General features: G+C 49.8%; 2 protein-coding genes across 2 annotated transcripts; one reads left to right on the forward strand and one right to left on the reverse strand.

Annotated features, from left to right (window-relative positions):
- Positions 1–145: 145 nt before the first annotated feature.
- LOC120394995 (killer cell lectin-like receptor subfamily B member 1B allele C) lies at positions 146–13,591 on the forward strand. Its single transcript, XM_039519170.1, has 5 exons — positions 146–404; positions 9,380–9,478; positions 11,487–11,641; positions 12,576–12,688; positions 13,465–13,591. The coding sequence occupies exons 1-5, from the start codon at positions 266–268 to the stop codon at positions 13,589–13,591; spliced, it is 633 nt and encodes a 210-aa protein (XP_039375104.1). The 5' UTR covers positions 146–265.
- A 1,118-nt stretch (positions 13,592–14,709) lies between these two features.
- Positions 14,710–25,720, reverse strand: LOC120394997 (C-type lectin domain family 2 member D-like). The gene is made up of 6 exons (XM_039519171.1): positions 25,717–25,720; positions 24,850–24,966; positions 16,850–17,031; positions 16,052–16,155; positions 15,532–15,855; positions 14,710–15,081 (listed from the first exon to the last, which is right to left on the reverse strand). Exons 1-5 carry the CDS (start codon positions 25,718–25,720, stop codon positions 15,705–15,707), a joined length of 558 nt encoding a protein of 185 aa, XP_039375105.1. The 3' UTR covers positions 14,710–15,081; positions 15,532–15,704.
- Positions 25,721–27,729: the final 2,009 nt, after the last annotated feature.

Here is a 27,729-nt window from a genome sequence, read left to right on the forward strand (position 1 = left end):
GCCATGTGAATTTTCAGAGCTGCCATGCTAAATGCATCAGGGCTCAGCTTACTTGTACTGAAAAATAATTGTGCTTCTGAAATCCTAAATACCCTACTGCAGAACAGCTCTCCTGTCCTGAGTGTTTTCAAGCACAACTCAGCCTGGTTGCTAGCACATAGGCATTAATTGATTAGCCTGGGTGCATGGACTTCTCAAAGGAAGTACAAAAGCTTCAGAGAGATGACAGACACTTCCTGAGTTTGGATACATTAGCTCATATATAATGAGGCTGCTCTTAGACTCCGTCCTCTTCTGTCCGTGCTCTCCCTCCTCTGCGCTTGTCATGGCAGGTGAAATAGTTTATGCTGATTTAAACATTTTGGGAGCCTCTTCCAACCCATTGCATCCACCTCGGCACCTCAGTAAGTCTTTAATTTCTTAGTTTTGTACTAGTATGAGCTCTCTTTTTGATTACAAAAATGCAGTCCTAATGTACTACTTTATTATTTGAATTGTAGCACAGCTAGAGATCAGAAAGAAGATCTTTAGAACCAAGGAGCAGCTCAATATGCTATGTTCATAGAATGGGACTTCTGAGAATGTGAAATCCCCTACAGTTGTCAGAACTGGATATGGAATTTCTTTAAAGCATTATTATAGTGTGAATTATGTCAGTATTAAAACAGCCACCACACTACAAGAGTAGCCGCTGTCAGCCTATATATGTAGACACACAATTACAAGTGCAATACAATACATGATTGTATGCCAACTTTCATACATATTTGGAGGATTGAAGTAAACTAGTGAATCTACAATTTACTATAGTGGGATAAGTCAGAGGGGTAAGGAGCAGGGCATTGGTCAAGTCTTGGGAAGAGTGAACAGAGCAGAAGGAACCTGGGAGGCTCCAGGAACAGGAAGGATTTCATTGTCTCACTAGAGAGGATTAGAAGAAAAGAGGTGAGGAGATATTTAGGTAACTGTGTCATGGAGCCTGTATCACTAATAGGAGCAGAGTGAAGAAAAGGATTTACTAGCCTCTGGTTAAAGACCAAATGTTTATTTGAGGAGGTTAGGAATTGGGGCTGGAGAAAAAGGGAAATTTGGCTACCAGAGAAAATTACAGGCAACCAAGGGATTTTACACAGGATTCAGGAATGGGAACACGTTCCCACCTTCTCCTCTACTCTGAGTGCAGAAGACGAGTAGACATGTCTCCCACCAAATGAATTTTCAAAAGTTGTAACTTAAAGGAGACTCTCACGGAGGAACATAGTAGCAAGGATGGGAGGAGAGCGGGAAAATGAATATCAGAATAATGAAGAAATAAGGAACCGAGCTAAATATTAACTTAAGGCAGGGGGTTCTCAAGCTTTCCATACTGTAACTCCATGTTACTACAAGTTTTAGGGCACCCATCCATGTATCCAAAAAGAAAGGGAGTGTGGTCACGGCCCCCTGAAACCTGTTTATGCCCCAGTGAGGCTAAGAATCCTTGACTTCAAAGGATGTAAAATGTAAGCGTAAAAATTATGGAGCAATTTTTAAAGGATTTGCCAGACAATTAGTATTATTTGAAATTTTAAAATCTTGATGCTCTTTTAGAACTGATAAAATAGTGTAGATGTTAAATATCTCTTTTCACGGTAGTACAGTGGAGTGATAACCCAATAAGACTGTGCCAATTAGCCTTTTAACAGGAGTAGTTTTAATTTTAAGAAATGATTTCAAAGTGGCAGTGAACAAAATACAAATTAAAATTGATATTTGAGTTTTACCTGTTGGTTTGGCAAATGTAGATCCATTACCTAATAGGAAAAGGGAGCAAATAAAGGATGACACACAGAAAGTTGTGGTGTTTAATGCCTTCTTTTGCTTCTGTCTTCACTAAGAAGATTAATTTGGAGCACATGCTTAAGACAATATTAACAATAAGGGGGAAAGTGTCTTGGGCCAGAATATTGAAGGAACAGGTTAAAGAATGTTTAGATAAGATAGATGCGTTCAAGTCAGCAGGGCCTGATTAAATTCACAAGACAGTATTTAAGGAAATAGCCAAAGCAATATCAGAACCATTAACTGTCTTTGAGAACTCATGAAGGATGGGAAAGGTCCCAGAGGACTGGAGAAAGCAAAACCCAGTACTCTTCTTCAAAAAGAGGAAAAGGGAAGACCCAGGAAATTACAGACCAGTCAATCTAACTTCGATACCTGGAAAGATAGTGGAACAAATTATCAAACAATCAGTTTGTTCAGATCTAGAGAATAATAAGGTGGTAAGTAGTAGCCAACACAGATATGTCAAGCTCAAATGATACAAAACCAATCTAACTTCCTTCTTTGACAAGGTAACTGGCCTAGTGGATGGAGGGAGGCAGTAGACATGATGTATCTGGATTTTAGCAAGGCTTTTGACACAGTCCTCCATGACAGTCACATAAGCAAACAAGGAAAATGTGGCCTAGATGAATTTACTATAAGATGAGTGTACAACTGGTTCAAAGACCATACTCGGAGCATAGTTAACGATGCTTCACTGTCAAACTGAGAGATCGTATCAAGTGGAGTTCCACAGGTGGCTTTCCTGTGTCCAATACTATTCAATATTTTCATTAATGACTTAGATGACGGAGTGGAGACTACACTAGTAAAATTTGTGAATGACAGTTTCCAGCTAGGAGTGGTGCCAGCATTTTAAAGGCCAGGATTAGAATTCAAAACAACCTTGATAAATGGAGAATTGGTCTGAAATCAACAATATCAATTTCAATAAAGACACGTGCAAAGTACTACACGTAGGAAGGAAAAATCAAGTGCATACCACCAAAATGGCAAATAGCTGGCTAGGCACTAGTACTGCAGAAAAGGATTTGGCGGTTATAGTGGATCACACACTGAACATGAGTCAACAGTGTGATACTACAGCAAAAAAAGGCTAATGTCATTCTGGTTTGTAGTAACAGGAGTGGCGTATGTACAGGCTTGTCTACCTGGAAACTTTACAGGCCCCTGTGTGCATTAAACTAGGGTGTGACTCTACAGAGCACCAGCTTGCCACACACTAATGTCACGTCTGGATGCAGTTTGTCTGTTCTGAAAGTTCTGGCGTGTGGTGCTTCCAAACACCTGTCAGGGATGGGCTAGGACCTGATATACCTAATCCTGCCTCAGCACAGCTGATAGACTAGATGGTTTGTTGAGGTCCCTTCAATCCTTACACTTCTGTGATAAATACACATTAATACTACCTCCAACTGTCAAAAAAGTAAAATTAAGGGGGTGTATTACCTTCTTTCAGAGCTCTTTTGCAACAAATCTGACTTTCTGAACTTTTTGTTTTGTGTTTTTTGCCTTGCATATTACTTTCCATATGGCAATTGAATTAATACAATAACAATTATAAATATCTACTTCCGAGCTTAATGTTTTCTTCAGATAATTGGTGTTAAAGACAAAAAGAGAACCCTGGAGTCTGATACTGATAATGCAATGCTTTTTGGCACACAAGTTCAGAAGACACTCTGTTACCAGTATAGGAGTTGTTCCCACAGAGGATTTTAGAAGTTATGATGACGCAGTGTTTCAGACATAGCGTTACTATGACAGAGGGCTTTCAGCAAAGGATTCACAGGACATGCCTCTTACATGAAGAAACTGACACATTCAACAGTCACACAATCCTCACTTGTGTAATGTTTTTCTACCATAATATTGGAGAGGTACCTACACCTTAATTCAGGGCCACCCTTGCCTTACCTGTCCTGATAGCTTGACAGGCTCTCTATGTTGGGTCACAAGGGGAGCTGATGGGTTGGGATACAGATACAATCCAATTTGGGGAGGGGAGGTCTCCAAGGGAATGCCAACAATAGCACTGGGCTGTGGGATGGCATCCTGAAACAGCTGTATGGTGTGTGACGCAGTAGGAAATTGTGAGTATTGCTGAGGAAGAAGGGGGCTATTTGGCGATCAGGGTAGGAGGCATCTCTTCCCCTGTCATTGCTCCACATGTACGAAGCTCAGGCTGGCTGCTTTATTTTTAAACTGCATTTAAAAATTCAGCCACTTGACAAAGTACAATTAGAAGTTAATGTGGACATAAAGACAATGAGACATAGACACCGTTATATGGTTAAATGTGGAGGCTGTGACTTTATTTAAAACTATTACCTAACTAGGGTAACTACCCAAACTACCCAGAAAGGTTGTCCCAGTGCGGATCTCAGTTGGCACGAATGGCCGTGGTGTACCACAGACTAGAGGGTAAATGTGACAGTCATGCCCCCTCTCCACCCTCACCCTGACTGTAAGCCAGAGTCCCACCCCTTCCTCCATGCTAGAGACAGGAGAGATAAGATGAGGTGAGCCACAAGCTGCATGAGACACAGGGTATGTCTGCGGTTCGAGCTGGGGGTGAGATACCCAGCTTGAGGAGACAAACCCTGCGCTAGTTCTGACCGAGCTAGTGTGCTAAAACTAGAGGGTATTTTAAAAAATAGTGTGTCCAGCTCATGCAGTAGGACGGACTCACCACCCCGAGTACATCAGTACAAACCCAGCCGAGACCACAGGCACCTTCTCAGAGTGGCTAACACCTCCCCTGCCAGCCACGCTGCTGCAGCTACATTCTATTTTTAGGGCACTCGCTCAGTCAGAGTTAGCAGAGATAGATCTCCTCGAGCTGGGAATTGCTCCCCCAGCTCAAAGCGCAGGCAAAACCCCTCACCAGGCAATACTGTGCTCAGGACCATGGCCCAGGCAGCCATTGGGTTATGGGAACATCAGAACAATCCCTTTCTAATCTACAACCACATGGGAACCTGTCAAAGTTGGAACAATTACAATCTAATCCCAGACCAGCTCGATGCTGAATGGAAAGTGGGAAAAACCCACACAGCAGTTTGCCAATTCTGCCATATGGCAAATATCCTTTCCAGCCTCCAAACTGGTGATCAGCTGAACCCCCCGCATCACCAGCAATCCACCAGCTATATTAAAGGTGCAACAGGGATCACACAATAGTTACCCCACATCGGTAACTCGAAGCGCAGTCAGGTAGTTTAGACACTGGTTTTCTAGCAACAAAGGACAGGTCTGTGTTCTATGCAACATGCATCTGGCAGGACTTAGCTAACCTGAGTCCTTTACCACTCCTGGAGCTGGATGCTGAATTTCTTTAATGCCCTGTGGGGCACTTTACGTCAGTGTAAATACAAACTGTCTCCGACAATGTCATAGTCAGTGACAGGCTCTCCATACAAATACAAGGGCCAGGCTGTTATATTTTGATGACCCTCTTTTCTTTCAAATTCCTCAAGCCCTATCTCTGCTGTGATGCCTACAAAAACATCAGGCAACCGATGATGCCTAAGTTCAGTGATAGTTTGGGGTAAATGATTTAACTTTACCAAAGGAGGAAACAAATTTCGCATTACTTTATTTATTTGTTTGTTTATTTAGATTTAAAATAACAAAGATTCCTACCCAAGGCTCCAGGTATCCTAACATAATTATACAATTAAATTCACCATCAAATTGTGCACAGAGCTAATCTCTGTAATGTCTGATCTTATTACTGTTACCCTCAGGCTCTCTCCCATTGTGTCCTGTACTCAGTGAGAGCGTCCCTGGCATGAGAAGATTATGATTCAGTCTCTTAGGGCAGGTCTGTGCTTAAAACGCTGCAGTGGTGCAACTGCTACATAGCCACTGTAGCGCTTCAGTGCAGATGCTGCCTATGCTGACGGGAGGGCTCCTCCCATCAGTGTACGTGCTCCACCTCCCTGAGAGGCAGTAGCTATGTCAGTGGCAGAAAGCCCTGCCAGCAACACAGCACTGGCTATATCGGGGGTTAGGTTGGTGTAACTGCATCACTTGGGGTGTGGATTATTCACACCACTGAGCGACATAGTTATACCAACCCAATTTCCTAATGTAAGTCTGGCCTTAGTAAGAGTTCAGGTGACTGCTCCAGACTGGAACCTTTGGGTGCGACCACAATAAAATAGATCATATATTTCATAAACCTGTTCGGAGGATGCAAATGAGCTATTGCAGTTTCGATATATACTATAGTAGGGCAAGTCAAATGGTGAGGGCCAGTAAATGTGGTGAGTCTTGAGAGGAATGACAGGGCAGAAGGGATCTGGCAGGACTTCGTTGTTCTATTAGGAGAGGTGTGGGGGTCTAACAGTCCAAGAGGGAATGATGGGATTTGAAAATCATTGAGGAGACAATTCAGTGCAGAGGGTTGTGAAGTCAGTGCCACTCGATGGGCGAAGTGTAGAGAGGGACGGGCCTACTAGTGTCTGTGCAGACAAGAATAAAGTCCCGTATCTGAGGAATACAGGAAATGGGGCTGGAGAAAAGGAGGAAATGCGGGAAGCCTGGTCCAGGGGGAATGATGAAGGCACAAAGGGCTCTGAAATGGACAGGATGCCAGGGGCATTTCCAAGGCTAGGGATGAGGTGTTCACATTTCCTGAGGGCAGAGAGACGCTATAAGACTCGGTATTTGTGGATCAGTCAAAGTTTGGGAAGTTGTGACTTAGGACAGGAGGGAACCCATGGTAAGTATGAGAGGAGATTGGGGGTGAGCAGTGAATATGCATCAGTATTTCTAAAATAACGAGGAAACAAGAAATCATGAATTAAATTTTAACAAAGGATGGACACTTTTTTTGGTAAAGAAGTCCCTTGAAAATGACTGGTTGTATTTGAAATGTAACTATACAAGTTATTTTACAAAACTGATATCTTTAGATTGTAACTTCTATAGCAGTGGTCTCCAAACTTTTTTGATCGTGCACCCCTATCAGTAAAAATTTTTTGAGCACACCCCCCCCCCCCTGCTGTGCCGAAGCAAAAAAAAAAAAAAAAGCCGCTCGGACTCCCACCCAAACTGCCGAAGCAAAAAAAAAAAAGCGCTCCTCCTGCCACGCACCCCAAATGATCCTCTTGTGCACCCCATGGGGTGTGTGCACCGCACTTTGGAGACCACTGTTCTATAGGTATAATGACATTGCTGAGATAAGGGAAGAAATTTTGGATTATTATGTTGTCAGCCTCTATTTTTATTCTATTAACATTGTAGTTGCTAAATAAATATTAATATCCCAACTATGATGTCACATAGGGCATATGGAACATGTTAACGTTGTACTGTAATTGGCCAAGCTGGCAAGGCCTTACACTCAGCTGGGTGGCATTTCTCTGACTGTCTCTTTGTAACACAATAACTGTAGAGTGCCACTGTCACGCTGCCTGGTAAGGGACACAGCTCAGCCCAGCCTGCCAAACTACCCAGCCTGGTGGTACAGTCTATAGTTAGATTTAACCAATCCAGTGACAAGTGTGTGCTTCCAAATTACTATACTGGTGATCATGAAGCCACAGACAGTCCCTTTAGGCTCTCCAGCCCCTGTTTACCACCCAGGCAAACTAGACTTTATAATAAAAGATTATTAAAACAACAAAAACACATATATTGGGGTTTCCAATCCCAAAGGATCAGTCACTTACCCCAGGTAACAGGATGCTCAAGATGTTACCAAAATCCAATGCCGGTAGCCAATCCTTAGTAAACTAACTAATGATTTATTAATAAAAAAAGAAAAGAAGAGAGTTGGTAAAAGTTAAAGCAGATAAGATACATTACTGTTGCATCAGAATATGAGTCCAGTTGTTGACAGAGGTATAATGTCAGCTAACCCTGTGTCAGTCTCTTAGAGGCCTTTCATGAATCTTTCAGGGCGTCCCCCTGGGGATCTCAGTCCAATAGCTGAAGCTCCCCCTGTGCCAGAGCTCAGCAGATCAGAGATCGCAGGGCCATGCCCAAGGTCCAGTATTTATCGCTCTCGGGCAGGCTGACAGGCCTTTTCACAGAAACGGTCCCAGCAGGGGCTTTCCTCTGATGAAGAATAGGCAACGCAGACAGTTTGTGAATCACCACTGTTAAACCAACGCCCCTTGCTTTGAAGTTAACCCCGGTCATGAGGGGAGAATGGGGGACCTGGAATGGGGAGAAGGGAGGAATGAGGGGAACACAGAACTGCTGACATGGGGGGAAATGGGGGACCCTGGTGTGGAAGGGGGGCAGCATGGGGGAAAGAAAAGAGGACACTGTTATGGGAGATGGGGAATGGAGGGCACCGATCTCCTGGCAGGGGGAGATTGAGGGAGTTGCAGGGAATCCCTGCAGTACAGGGAGGTGAAGGGGGCACCCAGGGAGCTTTTGGGGGGAATGGAGGGATGGAAGGAGCCCTTGGCATGTGCAATGAGCTCGGCCAACAGATAGTACAAAGTGTGCGAGCCTCTGGTTATATTCAACTGTTCTAGATCACTAGGCAAATGTGTAACTAGTTGGTATTGATCCTGTGACTCTGACTTCCTTGATATTGTTGCTGTTTAGCCAAGCGTTAGGAGACTTTGGGTCTGGCAGGTCAGTTTCCCATTGGAGGTGAAATTAGTGATCCGGTCTCAAGCTATTTTCTTAGTGGAGCTTGTTTATATACAAATCACCTGGCTGTCCTTGAACAGAGGTGTAACAGACTGAACACGGGTAACTCCTTTTTGCAGAAAGGGGGGAAGGACTTAGAGGTCTGCAAGGCTGGGTGGGCTCAGCGAGGTGCTCTGGGCATTGTGACCTGCTGCACAGGAGCTCAGTGCCACTCAGGCTTGGCCCACCCACCTTGATCATGATGACGGGGGGTGACCAGGCAGTGGCACTACGAGCCTGTGCGCCGGGTCACAATGCCACTCACACAAGTTTGGCCCAGCTGCCCCCCGTCAGGGAAGCCAGGCCAAACCTGAGCAGCACTGTGACCCCCGGAAGTCACAACACCCAGAGTGGGGAGCCGAGCCCAGCCAGCCCCAGGACAGAAGCCGCGGACGCTGCTGCTCTGGTAGGTACGGTTTGCTGTTTAGTACTTGGTACACGAATGTGTATATTATGTGTTGTGGGTAAGCTAGGTAGTAACGCAGGTGTTTATTGAACTAATGCTATTTACTAGGTCATGACAGGCCATCGAGATTTACAAATGTGACCTGACCCCAGAAAGGTTAAGAACCACTGTCTTGAGGGGGCTGACACACAGACTCGCCCTATAACATGGTCAAATGCCCAGCACTGTAAGTGGGATAGAACGGTGTTGTTAAATAATTGACAGTCGGGATTTGTTAGTATTTTGCAGTATTTTGCTCTGTTTCGGCACAGGGCTGCCCTCAAAGTGATGTGGCCCTTAACTGACAGGTTTAAAACTATTCCTGGTATTATGTGAGGAGGAACACAAATGCCCATTGGCGGGTGCTGCACGGGCTCCACAGGGCAGCAGGTGGCCATTATTATTTCATGCACTACGTGCAGAGGATATGTCACTAAACCCCGACTCTTCCAGATCACACTCAGTGTCCCCGCTGGCATCGACTCGCTGCAGGGCTTGGAGCAGCTGGGATCCTCATCCTGCTGGGAGCTGTGATAGCCATGGGCGTTTGGGGTAAGCAGTTCAAAATTAATTTGTGCCAAATGCAGCACCCTGAAATTTCCTCTCCCCCCCATACTTCTGATTCCAAACTTCTTGTGAATAATGTCCTGGACACTTCATTATCACCACAAGGAGAACAATATCACAAGAACAAGGTTGAGTCCCCTGTGATCCAGCTCTCACAACTTCACTGTTCAGTGTGCAGAGAAAAGTGGAAGACACCTTATAATGTGTAATAAATGCAATTTTCTCTTTCTCTGTCGTGTTCTCTCTCTCTGGCCCAGTTCTGAATTTGATAGCGACAGTAGGTAATGATTTGTTGTTGCACACACCCTCATTCCCAGTTTGCTCAGCCCTACGTAGTAGTCACCACTCATGCTTATGCTGTTCTGAAGTTTTTCAGACCAAAGGATCTCTGAATTCACTGGAGAACAATAGTACCCGGGAGACACTCATCCATCAATCCAACTGCAGCACTGGCCTAAAAGATTTCCATTTCCACTTGAAACAATTTGTGTGTGAATCATCTCACCACTCAACAGGTAACCTGAGCTCCTTCTCTCTCAGCAGCTTCCTGTATTGCAGTGACATCTAGTGGTCACTTAGGGTAACTCTAAGTGGAGGGGACAAACCACTTCAATAAGTGCAATAAATATCCTATTGCTTTACAAACTACATATAGGGTAGCTGCTATCTGGTAGTGAGTCCTGTTTACTTTCCCCAATGCTTCTGTTGTAAAAAGGTCTTATGTTATCTTTGGAGAAGCTCTCAAACTTCCATTGTTTGCAACATGCCTTTGAACTATGGGGTGAGGGGAGCCCTCAGGCTGGAGAAACGTGTTTTCTTTGGCCCATGAAATTTCTTCCAGGTTTTGCTGAGATGTGAACTTTGGAAGAGTCGCCATTTCCCACCTTGCTTGTGATGCTCAGGAAAAGTGACAACTAACTGCATAAAAAGTCAGAAGTGCTGAGCTCACCCTGCCACAGCCGCACACCCGGCACTGGGAGCTACCACAGCAGATGGAGATGGATGTGAGGAGAGGGTGAGAGCTGGGCCAGGCTCCCCCTCCTCATCCAGCACATGGGCACAGGAACTTCCATCCATAGAAACACCAGATGGGGCAGAAGCTCCTCCTGGGGAGGGAGAGGGAGCTGGCTCTGCTCCCATTGGCCGCCCAGGCCCATTCCCTGTCTCCTCCCTGTTACCAGCTAGCACTGAGCGGTAGCAGTGTGGTGTGAAGATCCAGGGTGCAAACCCTGCTGCTGATTCAGGATGAGGCAGTTGTTCCAGTTGCATGTAATAGAATTGTTTTATATGTTTTTTAAAAACTAGGACACTAAACACAATTCTGCATTAAGAGAACAGACGGTTACAAAGCCAAGCTCTTGAAAATTAGGAAATGCCAGATTTACAATTACCCACATAATTCCGCCCCCATTTGTGTTTGCCGTATGATACGCTGTTTATTGCAGGATTACCTACTATTTTTCCTCAGGGCTGCTGCCTCATTCAGTGCACAGGCCTATTTGGTTCCCATGTCCATGATGGCTCCCCAAGCATCCAGTGCACAGGATGAACCCACACTCAGGCTGAATTACAGTTGCATGGGCAACCATGAATGTGACATTTCCAATTCTGACTTTGCAACTACAATAAAGTTCTTTTAACTCTTGTATATGTAGTATTATCTACCCCAACTGCATGCAGCCATCTCTAAGGGGAAACGTAATGGCTGTTATGGAGTACACAGGAACGCTACAGTAGCTGAGGGGAGGAAGTGAAGGAGGATTCCAGTTGAGCCTCACCTGCGTTACCCGGTGCTATTTCAGGACTGAGGACTCACAGCTTCACCAATACCCCTCCGTCCCAGCCTGCAGCACCTGCTGCTTAAATATTAGACCCATCCTCAAACAAAGCCAAGTCATAGCTCTACTGGAAATGTCGAGCCTGAAGGCCTGTGCATGAGTGTGATGCAATTCAGAACTTTCAGCTCCATTAAACGTTTCCATTTCCCCTGCAGAGGGATCAGGGTGCAAGCTCTGCCCCCCAAACTGGCTGCTGCGCAGGGACAAGTGCTACTGGGTGTCTAAGGAAAAAAATCCCTGGGACAAGAGCCGCGATGACTGTTCAAGGAGGAGCTCTCGGCTGCTGGTGATCCGGGACCAGGATGAGATGGTAAATAAAACTTGTCCTGGAGATATGGGCATCACTAGTAACAATTAATACACAGAACTCCTGTGTTGTGTCTGTCAATGTTGCTTTATATCGGGGTGGCCAAACTTACCGACCCTGTGAGCCATATACAAGAATCTTCGGAAGTTCAAGAGCTGGGTGCTCCTGCAGGGACTTAGGCTTCATCCCTGCCTGGGGGTGGGGGGATGTCCTCAGGGCTTCAGCCCTGCAGGAGACACCTGACAAGGCTCAGGAAATTCAGCCCTGCGAGGGGAAGAGACTCGTGGGTCTTTGGCCCCATGGGAGGCACCTACTGGGGATTGGGGCATCAGCCCTGCTCCTGCTGAAGGCCCAAGCCCCAGGAGGCATGCCCTGGAGGGCTACAGCCTCAAGGCCCCCCCATCCCCACTGGGCAGGAAGCCAGAGGTGACTCGTGAGGGGCACATGCCCTCCCAGATTTTTCCCAGGGCTTGCTGGTCTATAGCAGAAGCCCCTAGCTCCACCACCCTGCTGCAGGGCAGAAGCCCTGCGCTCCCCCCCAGTCTGGTAGGCAGAGAATGGGGGGTGCATGGGGGCTGCGCAAGCTGCACTTTCACTGTAATGAGATGCCTATGGCTCACAAGCCATGGTTTGGCCACCCCTGCTCTACACAGACCCACATACTAAAAAGCAAGGAAATGAAAAGTTCAGGCCAGCAACTGCACATAACCTGTGCCCAGCCCCCCAGCGGTGACACCTCACCGACAGTATGACCCCCCCACCCCACAGACTGTACCAAGGCCTTAATTCTGCCCCAGTCAGGACAGAAACTAAACAACTGGCCCCTGGTCACAGAGGGTGTCTGGGGAATTGAACCCAGTTCCCAGAGTCTCTAGCTAACACCTTAACCACTTTAACCCTCCTTCCCCATCACTTCATTCTTCCATGTCATTTACAGACTTTCATTCAAAATACTTCCAAAGACACAAACCAGCTCTGGCTTGGACTCACTGTTACATCCCCTGCGAGGAATTGGACTTGGGTGGACGGCTCCGTGTTCAATCCAACACTGTGAGTGTTTTTATCCTCTGATTCCATGTGAGATGTGCAGCAGGGGGCACAGGGCTGTTGCTTTCCAGCATTGGTGAGAGCAGAGGCTACGTACGGGCACAAGGAATGTTAAGTGCTAGGCAGAGTCCTCTGCACAGAGAGATGCATCCTGAGCCTCATTCAATGGTTTCCACGGCAGTTGGGCTAATCCTGAGGGCTGGGTTACATAAGAGCGGCCATACTGGGTCAGACCAAAGGTCCATCTAGCCCGGTATCTTGTCTACCAACAGTGGCCAATGCCAGGTGCCCCAGAGGAAGTGAACTTAAAAGGCAATGATCAAGTGATCTCTCTCCTGCCATCCATCTCCATCCTCTGACGAACAGAGGCTAGGGACACCATTCTTACCCAGCCTGGCTAATAGCCATTAATAGACTTAACTGGATAAATTAATGGAGGTTCTCTTTTAAACCCTGTTATAGTCCTAGCCGTCACAACCTCATCAGGCAAGGAGTTCCACAGGTTGACTGTGCGCTGTGTGAAGAAGAACTTCCTTTAATTTGTTTTAAATCTGCTGCCCAGGTTTTGTAATATGGACAAGTGTTTTCCAGAAATAGTCCTAGGCCAACCAGCTGTTACTAAAGGATCATGGGCTAGGAAGTGTTTTATCAACTAAGGCTCTGTAGGAACAATTCAGCGGTTAAGGAAGAAATTTGAGAGTTGTCAGAATGAGGAAAAGCTGCTAAAAATCCTGTTCAAAAATTCCAAACAATGATTCTTTATTTATTTTGTTACCCAGGTTCAATGTAAAGGATCCTGCTGAAGAAAAGAACAGCTGTGGGATGATAAAAGCAGATAGAATTCATTTTGAAACCTGCAGTGCTGCATCTAAATGGATTTGTGAAAAAGATGCTCTCCTGATATAGACAATGACATTAATAATCTGTATTTTCGATGTGTGAACGAGAAATCTTCTTTAGTTTCAGTCGGTCCCATAAATGATGAATATTGAAGGGGAGCTTCAAAGGGAAAAATTGGGCTTCTGCCCTTCCTCCTCCCCCCTGATTTTATAACGCGGATAAAGACAGAACAACAGGCTTTTCTTGTATTTGAAATTCAGGTCCTGTCTGGGCTGGAAGATTATGGTGAAGGGAGAACTAGTGAAATGACGTCACAAGTAGAGCTGGGGGAAATTTTTCACTGAATATTTTATTTGTCAAAAAATGCAGTTTTGGGTCAAACAAGACTATTCACAAACTGGTGTTGAATTCACTGAATTGTTTCAGGCAAAATAAAATAATAATTTTAAAAATCCAGGCTAGGGTCACAAGGGGACTGGAGGAGGAGACAGCAGCTAACTCCATCCAATAGCCAAGTGGTTTGTGCCCAGATTTGAATCCCTGCTAATAGATTAGCCATATGTATCTAGACGTGGCTAACCTATTTTAGGACAGTTTTGTGTCAGCAACAGAATCCATTCCCAGAAAAGAGCTCAACATATGTAATAAGCAGATATGAGTAAGACAAATATATTGCAGAGCAAAGTTACGCAGTTGAGTTCAGACACCTTCAAGAATCTAAAAAGCTGCAGAGAAGGCATCTAACTCAAGCAGCAACAATCTACCCTCTGGAATTTGCAATAATTAGCATTTGTTTAAAATTAGCAGCCTGGACATTCCAACACTGCAGTGCATTTATAAAAGACATGCAAGAAAATATTTTACATTAAAAAGTTCCTTAAAGAAATCTGTCCCTGAAGTGCAGCCTGCGGAGGTGAAAATCGGCAGTCAGTGACCAGGAGCAGCACACAAGTTTGGGCAGGGAGGGGAAAGAGGAGCCTCCTGAAAAAAATAAAATAAAGAGGTTGCAAAGTGTCTCTAGGGCCACATTGTCACAAAAGGAGGCTCCCAGGCACAAATTCAGAGGCTGGGTTTGCATGAAGACACCCACACTCTATCTCACAGGGCAGCACAGCTGCATTGCTGGCTGTAGATGGTAGAGGTGGACAGAGCTTGAAAGTGCCAACACTATGCAGAACCCAACACGGAGGGCCCAAGGCCCAAGCCGATCTCTGGCACCCAAGGGGTTGCAGGGAGGCTGTCTGCACAAAGGCAGGCGTTGCAGTTTGTGGCTACAGCAAGGAGCCATGACCCAGTGTGAAGTGTACAAACCCCAGAAGGGCAGGAAATCATTGAAGGCACCAGGGAGCAACAGGAGCCAATGGGATGAATTGAGCAAGGGGGGAAATTTCAAGGCTGGTGCTGAGGAGATGATCCCCAGCAGTGAGGGGGTCTGAGAATCTGGGACATTGCAACCCCCCGCAGTCTCTTTGGGGACCAGTGTGTTAAATGTATGAATGGCTTCTCTCTGCTTGTGTTCTGCTCCATGGGGGAAGGTGATCACAGCTGTATTCACACTATTGTAATAATAAAAATAAATAATATTCACACCCCTACACATTATTGTAATAATCGTTATACAAAATACATCTTTTAAAGGCATCATTTGAAAACTAATAACTTGCTGGCCAATAATATCATGGGGAAATGGATGTAGCAACATTATATGTAACATAAAAGCAGCAAAGAGTCTCCACAATGCTTTTGCCCTAGAATAAATGTATCCGCTAGCACACAGCCCTCTCTCAGCTTATAACAGGCTGGGCATTGTGTTCAGAAAGAAAGCGCAGGCGCTGGCTCTTAGTCAGACTGGCTTGCTGGGGACATTGCAGTGTATGAACGGGAGCTGTGCAACTTTAAGTGCCCCGGTCAGGGAGTGGGACAGGGTCTCTGCCCAGAGACTGGGGGGGGTGGGGGCTGGAGCCTAGAGCCCTCATCTGATGGAGGTGGGATAGAGATCCAGTTACCTGAAACTGTGACAGCCTCCCCGAGAGAAGGGTCACAAACGGCAGCATTAGGGTAATTGACAACTAGGACTGGATAAAATCCTGGAGGCAGACTAAGAAACAAGGAACCAGGCTGCAGCATGGAGGGGACCAGAACCAGGCTTTGTCACAGCTAGTCTGCGATTCTCTTGAGTTCAGGAATCCCCTCCCACCGCTCGCTCCTCTCCCTTCCCAGGGGTATCAGGTTTACTGCAGATCCATTTTCTTGGTGTGCTGCAGCTTGAGCTGATCACAGTGATATCTTCATCCAAGTACGCACAGTCTGCTCCGCTGTCTATTTCAAACCTGTAACCCAGAAGCAATTGGAGCTAGAGTCAGTGTGTGCCAGGCACAGACCAAGTCAGGGAGGGGAGCTGCTGCACTCTCAGCTCCTCAGGATCCCCCTCCCTGCACCAGGCCCTGCTCCCAGCAGAAGGGGATGTTAAAGCAGCCAGTGGGGCACTGCCAGTGCCTCTGACCAGCGCAGAGGGAGAAAACTCACCGATGGTCAAACTTGGTCCCGTTGGCCCATTTCCAGACCTGGCCCGTGTCCTTCCAGAGGCCGATCCAGTGGTCCAGTTTGCCTCTGTATGGCAGCAGGGAATCCTTACAAATGCAATAAATGCATCAGCTGTGTTGGACCCTGACTCTGCTGCTCCCCTCTTTGGGCTGCAGGGGATTTCTAGAGGCCTCTTCCATGGTTACTGGGTGCTGGGATCTGATATGTATTAACCCTTTACTTTCCCACATCCTCATTTTTGGGGCCGTGGCAGCTACTGGCTGAAGCAGGAATTGAGCTGCAAGGTCACTGTCTGCCCAGCAGCCCCTTCTCAGAGCACAGCAGGGCCAGGAGGGAGAGGGGGCTGCAGGGGGAGGGCAGACAGACCCCTGCCACCAGGGCAGGGAAGCTGAGGGGAAGAGGCCTAAAGCAGACCTCACCTGCAGCTGGATTCCCCCTGCCCCACCCATGAGGAAACCCTGGAGCTGGGCTGAGCTGGGGGGGCAGGTTCTCACCTGCTCCAGCCCCAGGCAGCCCATTGGTCTGGAGCTGACTGAGCCAGCCCAGCCCTGCACAGGACGAGTCTCCCACCTGGGCTCTGACAGACACAGGGTCAAGGGGCTGGAGCCCCAGGTCCAGCCAGGATTCAGCTGCCAGAACCGCACTGACTCTGGCTGCCCAGCCTGGGAGGCACCCGGGCTCCTCTCGGCCCTACAGGGGCTGAGCCCAGCCTGACTCCAGCCCTGTCAGTGGTGCCAGCGATCGCTGGGCTTGGCACAAAGCATCTAACCGGCTTCTCACCAGCTCCTGCGGACTCTCAATCCCGGCAAGGGAGGCAGCGTGTGACGAGCAGAAGCTCTGGCTGTAGGTCCAGTTCTCCTCAGCCTTAGAAAAATAGTAACATTTCCCTTGGATCCGGATCCAGCCGTCCGGGCACCAGGGGGCAGCAGGGGGGCATGGAGGAGGCTGCTTAGATGTTACCACTAGAAAACACAAAACACAAGGGGAGAGATCGTCCATCTCTCATCTCTGTGGAGAACGAGCAGGGGCAGAAACAAGAACTGCCCGATGGGATCAGACTGAGGGGAGAGATGGGCCAGTCTGAGAGTGGCCAGCAGCAGCTGCACCAGAGGCCACGGCCCAGCAACCCGACAAGCAGCGTGGCTGGAGTTTGTTATGACACACACACTGCGGCAGCGCCAGAGGCCAACCAGGCCAAGCCCCCATCGGGCTGGGGATGTGCAGAGTGTGCAGCCAAGGGAATGGGGAAGGTGAGAGCAAGGGAGGAGTGTGTCTGGCAGGGGCACTGGAATGGGGTGGTAAGGGGGGGCCATGCCCCCCCCCCATGTTTTAACATGGGGGGCCCAGGCCTGCCCACTTGTTAACCTGGGCGTAGAGCCTCAGGCAGGCACGGTGCTGGTGGCGGCAGCAGGGGCTGCGCTTCACGGCCGGGGAGCTATGGGGAGCTCCCCTGCTATGACGTGCAGCCCCTGCTACCAGCACCAGCCTCGTGGGGGGCTGAGCTGGGCCTTGCTCCCCTCTTCCCACCAATGCCGCCACCCCCGCTCCTCTTTCCTTCCGAGGCCCCGACACCTGGCCAGGCCAGAAGCCAGAGCCGGGGTGTGTTAAGAGCCACCCAGGGAACCTGGGCTGCTGTGGGGAGCCCCAGACACTCCACTGGCCCTGGGGGGAAGGAGTGGGGGAGGGGCCACAGTTCCTGCACCGGTGCTCTGCCTCCCCCCGCCCCCACAGCAGGTCCCACGCTCCTGCTGCCCAGCACATGGATTCTCGTACAGGGCTAAGGGCAGTGTCATGTGCTCACACCTTCCACAGCCACATCTACAGAGCTGGGCAGCTCAGCCCAGAAGGCAGCGCAGGGTGAACACCGAGCGGGTCACTTCTGTGACTGATCTCATGGGAGCAGGTACAATAGGCAGAGGCAGAATGTTAGGCCTGGTCTACACTAGGACTTTAATTCGAATTTAGCAGCGTTAATTCGAATTAACCGCGCACCCGTCCACACCAGGAAGCCATTTAATTCGACCTAGAGGGCTCTTTAGTTCGAATTCGGTACTCCACCCCGACAGGTGGAGTAACGCTAAATTCGACATGGCTAGCTCGAATTAGGCTAGGTGTGGATGCAAATCGAACTTAGTAGCTCCGGGAGCTATCCCACACTGCACCACTCTGTTGACGCTCTGGACAGCAGTCCGAGCTCAGATGTTCTGATCAGCCATACAGGAAAAGCCCCGGGAAAATTTGAATTCCTTTTCCTGTCTGGCCAGTTTGAATCTCATTGCCTGTGTGGATGTCGTGGCGAGCTCAGCAGCACTGGCAGCGATGCAGAGCTCTCCAGCAGAGGAGTCCATGCAATCTCAGAGTAGAAAGAGGGCCCCAGCATGGACTGACCGGGAACTCTTGGATCTGATCGCTGTGTGGGGCGATGAGTCTGTGCTTTCGGAGCTGCGCTCCAAAAAACGGATGCAAAGACCTACGAGAAGGTCTCCAAAGCCATGGCACTCAGAGGATACAGCCGGGATGCAACGCAGTGCCGTGTGAAAATCAAGGACCTGAGACAAGGCTACCAAAAAATCAAAGCGGCAAACGGACGCTCCGGAGCCCAGCCCCAGACATGCCGCTTCTACGAGGCACTGCATGCCATTCTCGGTGGGTCTGCCACACTGCCCCACCAGTGACCGTGGACTCTGAGGATGGGATAGCGTCGACGGGCAGTTCCTCGGCGATGTTCGATGATGGGGAAGATGAGGAAGGGTTTGTGGAGGACGAGGCAGGTGACAGCGCTTACAATACTGCTTTCCCTGATAGCCAGGATCTCTTCATCACCCTCACAGAGATCCCCTACCAACCCTCCCTGGCCGTTAACCCGGACTCTGAATCAGGGGAAGGATCAGTCGGTAAGTGCTATAAACATGTAAACATTTATTTTTTTAACAAAATAGGAATAAAAACTATATGAAAAGAAGGTCAATGCATATAGGGATCGAACAGAAATCCTCTTGGGACAGTTCCACGAAGCTCTCGGAGAGGTACTCGAAAAGCCTCCGCAGGAGGTTCCTGGGGAGAGGTGCCTTATTGGGTGCTCCGTGGAAGCACACTCTTCCGTGCCAGGCCATCCTGAGGTATAGTGGGAGCATTGCCTCGACCAGCATGGCAGCATAGGGCCTTGGTCTGTGCAGGGATTCACGCAGCATGCGCTCTGTTTCTCCTGCTGACCCGCCTCAGGGTGATCTCGCTCAGCGACTGCTGCATCTAATTAGGGGAATTACTGTAATGTTACTATTGTGAATGCTTGACTTTTCATTTGCATAACAATGACCGGCTGCAGAGGAAAAGCATACAGTGATCTTTCCCGGGGACAGCCGCGAGGGCTGGAACAGGGTCAGACTTTATGCTTTCCAGATTGCCTGCAGCAGGAGGGCACTGCTATCCATTAACTGTTAAGCAGCCTAAAGTTTACGGCTTACCAGGCCTGGCTGCTACACGGATTCTGCTGTCCTGCCCCGCTTGTCCGATCTCCAGTGCAAGACCCCAGGCAATGAAAGCGAATGCCAAAAATTCAAACTTGTCCTGAGAGCACATGAGATTAGGTGCCCTGTATGGTCTTGTTCACAGAAACTGAGTAGACCGTGTTCAGTGTTCGCAAACATGTATCTTTGCAAGGAAATCACTTCCTTTTTCCCCATCACACAGCTGCGGCTCTTTCCCGAACTGCCCCGGCATCTCCCTCACAGAGGCTGGCGCAGATTAGGCGGCGAAAGAGAAAGACTCGGGACGAGATGTTCGCTGAACTGATGGCCTGTTCCAGAGCCGAGGCGGCCCAGCAGAGCCAGTGGAGGGAGACCCTCTCTCAGCAGCAGCGCTCACACAGGGAACAGGAGGACAGGTGGCGACAGGAAGACCAGCAGGCGACTCAAACGCTGCTTGGACTAATGAGGGAGCAAACGGACACGCTCCGGCGCCTTGTGGATGTTCTGCAGGACCACAGGCAGGAGCAGAGAGCCCCCCTGAACTGTATCTGCAACCGCCCTCCCCCGCCACAAAGTCCTGTCCCCCCCCACCCAAAATCACAAGAAGGAGGGGCGGTAGGGGCCGTGAAAACTGTCACTCCACCCCAGCAGAGCGCTCATGTACCAAACAGCTCTCATTCCCTAAAGTATGAGAATTGCTTCCCTTCCTGGCTCACCCGATCCCAAATCCCAGTTTCATCCCCCAACTGTGTAGTTGAGTATTAAAAATAGTTTGCTGTTCATTACTGTTTCCGTCATGTTTCTTTGCAGAAGACTTTGTGTGAAGGGGGGGAGGGGTTTGTTAATTACATAGGACAGCCACCATTAACAGGTTACAGACATGGGGGCAGGATCAACAGCAGGTCACACACAGAGTGCAGTCACTAGGCACCCGGGTCACTGTGGGAGGTGTATGCTGCCCCGGGTCAGTCTGTGAGGTGTATGCTGCCCCAGGGTCCGAGCGCCTGGCATCCACAAATGGCAAGGCAGGCTGCCCTTACCATGCCCTTCCACCCTAGCCATGAACCTCTCCAATGCCCTGAGCCCCAGCCAAAGCCATCATCCCCCTACACCTACTCACCCTTCCCACACACCCCTCACCCCTTCCTGCAAACCCACCCCTTCCTGCACACCCTCCTGTAACCGTCCTCCCCCCAGAGACCGCTGTAGGAGCAGGAGCTGTCAGTCCTCGAGTGTAGAAGCGGTCTGTACATCACTGCACACCGTACCCACCACAGTCTGCGTCCCTGTTTGAACCCTTTAACGCGAATTCGTTAGTAAAGAAAACTTTGTGAATTAAAAATGTTCCAATAACTTTATTTTTAAACGTCTGTTGGAAGGGGGGAAACCTGGGGAACGGGGTATGTAACCGCTGAAAAAAGTGAATAGTAAGTGAAACAGGGGCAGGTTCAGCTTCTCTGTAAAGAGACTGGACAGTCATAGGTTACCCTGCTCTCCGAGGAACCTAGCTTTCAAAGCCTCCCGGATGCACAGCGCTTCCCGCTGGGATCTTCTATCGGCACGGCTGTCTGGCTGAGCGTAATCAGCAGCCAGGCGATTTGCCTCAACCTCCCATCCCGCCATAAAGGTCTCCCCCTTGCTCTCACAGAGATTGTGGAGCACACAGCAAGCTGCAATAACAATGGGGATATTGGTTTCGCTGAGATCCGAGCGAGTCAGTAAGCTCCTCCATCTCCCCTTGAGACGTCCGAAAGCTCCTCCATCTCCCCTTGAGACGTCCGAAAGCACGCTCCACCACCATTCTGCACTTGCTCAGCCGGTAGTTGAAGAGCTCCTTGTCACTGTCCAGGGCGCCTGTATAGGGCTTCATGAGCCAGGGCATTAGCGGGTAGGCTGGGTCCCCGAGGATCACTGTAGGCATCTCCACATCCCCAACAGTTATTTTGTGGTCCGGGAAGAAACTACCTTCCTGCAGGCGTCTAAACAGACCAGAGTTCCTGAAAACACGCACATCATGAACCTTGCCCGGCCACCCGACATAGATGTTGGTAAAACGTCCCCTATGGTCCACCAGTGCTTGCAGCACCATTGAAAAGTAGCCCTTTTGGTTAATGTACTCGCTGGCCTGGTGGGCCGGTCCCAGGATAGGGATGTGAGTGCCATCTATAGCCCCACCGCAGTTTGGGAATCCCATCGCGGCGAAGCCATCTATGACGACCTGGACGTTTCCCAGGGTCACTACCTTCGAGAGCAGGAGTTCAACGATTGCGTGGGCTACTTGCATCACAGCAACCCCCACGGTAGATTTGCCCACGCCAAAGTGGTTCGCTACTGACCGGTAGCTGTCTGGTGTGGCAAGTTTCCAGAGGGCTATGGCCACTCGCTTCTGCACAGTCAGGGCTGCTCGCATCCGGGTGTCCTGGCGCTTCAGGGCAGGGGCCAGCAAGTCACACAGTTCAAGGAAAGTGCCCTTACACATCCTGAAGTTTCGCAGCCACTGTGATTCATCCCAGACCTGCAGCACTATGCGGTCCCCACCAGTCCGTGCTTGTTTCCCGGGCCCAGAATCGCCGACCCATAGCATGAACGTGACCCATTGCCACCATGATCTCCGCGGCGCGGGATCCCGTGCTTTCTGAGAGGTCTGTGCTACTCTGACACTTCATGTCCTCACCGCGCTGCCGGAGCCTCCTCGCCCGATTTCTCAGCAGCTGACTGTGGAAGAGGTGGATGATAAGGTGCAAGGAGTTGACAACGGCCATAAGTGCAGTGATGATCGCAGCAGGCTCCATCTCGCAGTGCTGTGGCGTCCGCGCTGTTACTGACCAGAAAAGTGCGGTAACAGATTTCCTGCCAGCGCTTTCAGGGAGAGAGGGCGGGAGTGATGGTTGAATGACAACAGTTACCCAAAACCACCCTCGACACATTTTTCCCCCAGCAGGCATTGGGGCTCTACCCAGCATTCCAATGGGCAGCGGGGACTGCGGGAACTGTGGGATAGCTTCCCACAGTGCACCGCTTCCAAAGTCGATGCTTGCCCCATTAGTGTGGACTCACAAAGTCGAATTAGTGTCCTTAGTGTGGATACACAAATTCGAATTCATAAGGTCGAATCCACAAATTCGACCTAAGTTAAATCGAACTACTCCTGTAGTGTAGACATACCCTTAGAAGTTCAGAGCCTCCAAACCACCAGCAGGTGGCAGCAGAGAAGCTGCCAGACCTGCTGGGCCCCAGACAAGGACACCTTGCAGACGAGGGGCCCTCAGATCCAACAGCCTCTCTGAGCGGGTTTCCCTCCTCACCCAGCTCACGTATCAAAGCGTCAGATCCCCTGGAACGCAGCCTGCAACGTGTGACTACACTGAGGGGAATGTGGGAGCAGTGAGAGCATCTTCTAATAACCCCAGCGAGCAGCACCCAGACCCCTCGCCCAGCTGCTAAACCCTCCAGCGCCCCACTGATAACCCCACACCTTGCTGCATATTAGAGTGAGGTTCACACTGAATGGAAATAGCCTGTAATTGCACATCCCGTATGCACCAACTGGCTGAGTTTAACACCTCTGGGGAACCTTCTCTTTGGAGATTCCTGACCCCAGGATTCAATTCTCAGCAGCACCACTGCAGTGATGGGGGCTTCCCCTGACAGCTGAATAAAGCTCACACCAGCAATGCTGTAGCCGCTGCCAGCCCTGCTGTGGGGACAACCAGGGGAGGGGCGGCAGGAAGATGAGGCCAGGCCTGTAACCTCAGAGCCCTGAGCTGCAGACAAGTTACCCGTGTCAGTCCATCAATGCAAACAGCTGTGAATAGAAAGTCCCCGAGTGTAAAAGGGAGAAACAGAGGGGCTGGAATCGGGAAAAGAGCGACTGTCTTGTGTTCGCTGCCCTGGACGACTGGGGCTCAGGAGATCTGGATTCAGTTCCAAGCTCTGCTAGACTCCCTGCCTGACCCAGGGCAAATCCCTGAGGCCGGATCCACAAAGGGACGGAGGCGTTTGCCAACACTGAACTTTTACTAGTCTAGGAAACCCCTGGTACAACAATGGGACCCACAGGGCCTGAGCTGGGTGCCCGGGTGCCCCACGCAGTGAAGTGGGGGGCGGGAGCGGTGCCTAAGAACGGGCTCCACAACAGCCAGCTCGCTAGACAGGGGCTGCAGAGCCAGCCAATAGGAGACAGTGACAAGCCTGTGCCCTCCACCCCACCCCTCTCACAGCTCAGCCCCTCAGCCCTGGCTGCAGGGAGGGGCCCAGCCCTGATAACCTGCAGCGGGAACCCCCTGCCCTGGGGTCAGGTACCTAAGTCACTTCTTGGGACAGCGAGTGCAGCAGCAAGTGCCCAAATCCACTGAAAATGGCTGGGTGGGGGAGGAGGGGGAGGAAGAGAAGACGACCTCCCTGATCACCTTTAACCCACTGGCAGGGCTCTCACCCTGACGTGAGACCCGGCTTCAGTCCCCTCTCCCTGGTGAGCAGGGATTGGAGAACAGGGGTCCCACGGCTCAGGTAGGCGCCCTAAGCACTAGATCAGAGAGATTCTAACTCTCTGGCCCAATTAATATTTAATTATTCAATTAAATCAAAGTGGAACAACATCAGCAGGAAATACTGAGACCCCCCCACCCCTCCCCCCATCAGACTGTCCCACAGCTCAGTGGCTGGGCACTCCCGTGGGGTGGGCAACCCCTATTCAGATCCTGTCTCCCCTCAGACAGAGGGGACTGGAACTGGGAATTTCATATCCCAGGGAAGGGCCCTACCACTGGGGCAGGGTTAAGGGTGGGGGGGTCTCCTTGTCCCCCACCTGTTTCACAGAGGCCAGCAGCCTAAGCACACCTGCCAGATCCCGCCCCACGGGTATGACAGGCCTCTGGGTGCCGAGAGCCAAGCAACAGCACACGCCCAGAGGCAGAACATGAAGTGCTGAGGGAACTGTCACAGCAAAAGTGTCGTCCTCAGGTGAACTCAGGCGCTCCCCGGTTGGCAGATCACAGGGTGCCTGAAACAGGAACTTCGACCCTTCAGTGCCCTTTGTGGAACCAGCCCTGGTGCCTTGGCTCCCCCGCTGCAAAACAAGGACAAGGACACGTCCCTGCCTCACAGGGGTGTGTGGAGAAATCCGTTAGTGTCTGTGATACTCTCAGGTATGACAATGGAGGGGGGTGGGGGGCCATGAAAGAGCCTAGAGAGACTCCTGTCTGACCTGACTGCTAAAGCAGAGAGGCCGGGGAGAGATGAGGTGGAGCTGTGAGCCGTGAAGGAAGAAAGCTCCACATCCAGAGACTGAATCATCGGGGGTTGGGAACTTACCTATCAAAGCTGCTACTAGGGCGATGACGACGACCATTGTAACCACGATTATGGCTCTGAGGGCAGCTGGACAATCCCATACTGCAGGTTTCCTGGAGCTGGAATTAGCTGGATGACCTGGAAGATCAAAACCTGTTAATCATAGAATATCAGGGTTGGAAGGGATCTCAGGAGATCTAGTCCAACCCCCGCTTTTTTTTGAAACCCCAGTTCCCTAAATGCCCCCCTCAAGGATTGAACTCACAACCCTGGGTTTAGCAGGCCAATGCTCAAACCACTGACCAGGGCTGACTCAAATTAGACTTGTTTGCCATCAGGCTCTGATCTGACACACACCAGATATTTATTTTGACGTCTTAAATGGTTCTGTCCCAGCTCTGGATACAAACATTAACTCGAACTCCCATCCAGACTGCAAAGGAGAACATCACCCCCCAAACCACCAGTTCAATTAATCCCCAGAAAGGACCCTGCAGAATTCAGAGGGATTCAGAGGAGGGTGGAGGATGACCAGGAGCCTGGAAAATCCACGACAAGAGTTTGAAAAGCCTGGGATTGTTCACCATAGATGGAGGTGATTGAGAGGGGACAGGATAAACAGTCTAGGCAATAACAGATGGGGCAGAAGGCAGACTGGGAGCTTCTGGTGATAAAGCTGCGAACAGTCCCTGCACGCCCCCTTGTGGCCTGGTGTGGTACTGTGGGTGCACCCCTCCTTAATTTCCCTTGATTGGCAGCAGTATGCTTAATGGGACGGGCCTGCCTTGATCACATCTGAGGCAGATGTAGCCAGTGATGAGCAGCCAAAATCTTAACAACCGGTTCCCTATAAAAAGTTCTGATTTAAGGGGGTCGGGGCAGACATACTCATGGGGCCGGGGGCCCCTGCAGGGCCTGGTCTAATTGCCCCACTTGCCCCCTCCCCTCTGGCCAGCCCTGGAGCTTACAGCAGCCCCCACACACACACACCTTGCCGGGCCACTCAAAAAGCAGCAGCACAACTCCTGAGCTCAGCTGAGCTGCCCAGCTGGTGCCAGCAGCTGGCCATGCTGCAGCTGGGGGAAAGCGGGGGAGGGGCCCGGGGAGCCTCAACCTCCCCAGCTGGGAATCCTGGGAGCAACAGGATGATTCGGCCTGTGGAGCGGAGTTCTTTGCCTACCCCCTGGCCCTTTAACAACCAGTTCTCCACGGAAGTCTAGTTTTAGGAACCAGTTCTTGAGAACCTGTGGGAACCGGCTCCAGCTCACCACTGGATGTAGCCTCCTGCCTGTCCCTTAAAGGGCTAGTTATCACTTTCCCTTTGTTCTCCCTGTCTCGTAACACAAGAGCAAGGGGTGTAACAATGATGCCCTTTAGTGGGACCCAACTGAGAGTGTCAATTCAGGACAAATTGCTCAGAACAGGGCAGTTACAGCCCCAGGCTGAGGTTCCTTTGCACACCAAGGCAAACCAAACCAGCCAAACAGAGAGGACTTTGGTCTCACCCCACTGGCTAACCACAAGTCACACAGGCAATTCCCTTAGACACTCCAGTCTCCCAGTATCCCACCAGTGCCACTCGTTATGGGGACAAATGATCAGGGGCGGCTCCAGGCCCCAGCACGCCAAGCGCGTGCTTAGGCGGCACGCCACGGGGCGCTCTGCTGGTCGCCGAGAGGCGGCAGGCAGCACGCCTACGGAGGGTCCACCGGAGCCGCGGGACCGGCGACCGGCAGAGCGCCCCCCGCGGCGTGCCGCCCTGCTTGGGGTGGTGAAATGTCTAGAGCCGCCCCTGCAAATGATTATGGAAACCAATACCCCAGTAAAAGAAAAAAGGTTCTCCCGATCCCAAAAGGAACAAGCCCCAGACCCAGGTCAATATACAAAATCAGATCTTACCCACAAATCACTGTCACCAATCCTTTAGCATCTAAACTCTAAAGGTTTATTCATAAAAGAAATATAGATGAGAGCTAGAATTGGTTAAATGGAATCAATTACATACAGTAATGGCAACGTTCTTGGTTCAGGCTTGTAGCAGCAATGGAATAAACTGCAGGTTCAAATCAAGTCTCTGGAGTACATCCACAGCTGGGATCGGTCATTCAGTCCTTTGTTCAGAGCTTCAGTTTGTACCAAGTCCCTCCAGAGGTATGAAGCAGGAGGGAAGACAAGATGGAGGAGTTTCCAGGGCTTTTAATACTCTCTGCCTTGGAGGACATCTCTTTGTTCTTACTGTGGAAAAATTCCAGCAGCAAGATGGCGTCTGGAGTCACATGGGCAAGTCACATGTCCATGCACGACTCCTTTGCAGGCTGAAGCCATTGTTTACATCAGGGGCTGGCAACCTTTCGGAAGTGCTGTGCCAAGTCTTCATTTATTCACACTAATGTAAGGTTTCCCATGCCAGAAATACATTAATGTTTTTAGAAAGTCTCTTTCTATAAGTCTATAATATATAACTAAACTATTGTTGCATGTAAATTATATAAGGTTTTTAAAATGTTTAAGAAGCTTCATTTAAAATTAATTTAAAATGCAGAGCCCCCTGGACCGGTGGCCACTGGCCAGGACTCGGGCAGTGTGAGTGCCACTGAAAATCAGCTCGCATGCCGCCTTCGGCACACGTGCCATAGGTTGCCTACCCCCGGTTTACATGCTAGTTTGAACCTTTTCAGGAAAGCTCAGATGTGGATTGGCGTCGCCCAAGGTTCACTGTCTCTTAAGTGTTTCTTGATTGGGCATTTAATGAGATTAGTCCCTTCTCAAGAGTTAGCTGACCAAATGTTTTACTGAGGCTTCTTAGAATCAAAACACCTTGATATACAAGTATGTAGCCAATATTTATAACTTCAACTACAAAAATTCACACATACAGATTGGTTACGATTTGCTGGTTAT

Source organism: Mauremys reevesii, unplaced genomic scaffold, assembly GCF_016161935.1.
Source record: "Mauremys reevesii isolate NIE-2019 unplaced genomic scaffold, ASM1616193v1 Contig89, whole genome shotgun sequence".
NCBI lineage: Eukaryota > Metazoa > Chordata > Testudines > Geoemydidae > Mauremys > Mauremys reevesii.

Bases quoted from the DNA above. Each gene is read 5' to 3' on its own strand.
- LOC120394995 (XM_039519170.1), top strand. From the start codon at position 266: ATGAGGCTGCTCTTAGACTCCGTCCTCTTCTGTCCGTGCTCTCCCTCC. The intron at 405-9,379 runs GTAAGTCTTTAA...CGACTCTTCCAG, and splicing joins GCATCCACCTCGGCACCTCA to ATCACACTCAGTGTCCCCGC. The intron at 12,689-13,464 runs GTGAGTGTTTTT...TTTGTTACCCAG, and splicing joins TCCGTGTTCAATCCAACACT to GTTCAATGTAAAGGATCCTG.
- LOC120394997 (XM_039519171.1), bottom strand. The intron at 16,156-16,849 runs GTGAGAAGCCGG...TGCATTTGTAAG, and splicing joins TTGAGAGTCCGCAGGAGCTG to GATTCCCTGCTGCCATACAG. The intron at 15,856-16,051 runs GTGAGTTTTCTC...TCTGGGTTACAG, and splicing joins GGGACCAAGTTTGACCATCG to GTTTGAAATAGACAGCGGAG.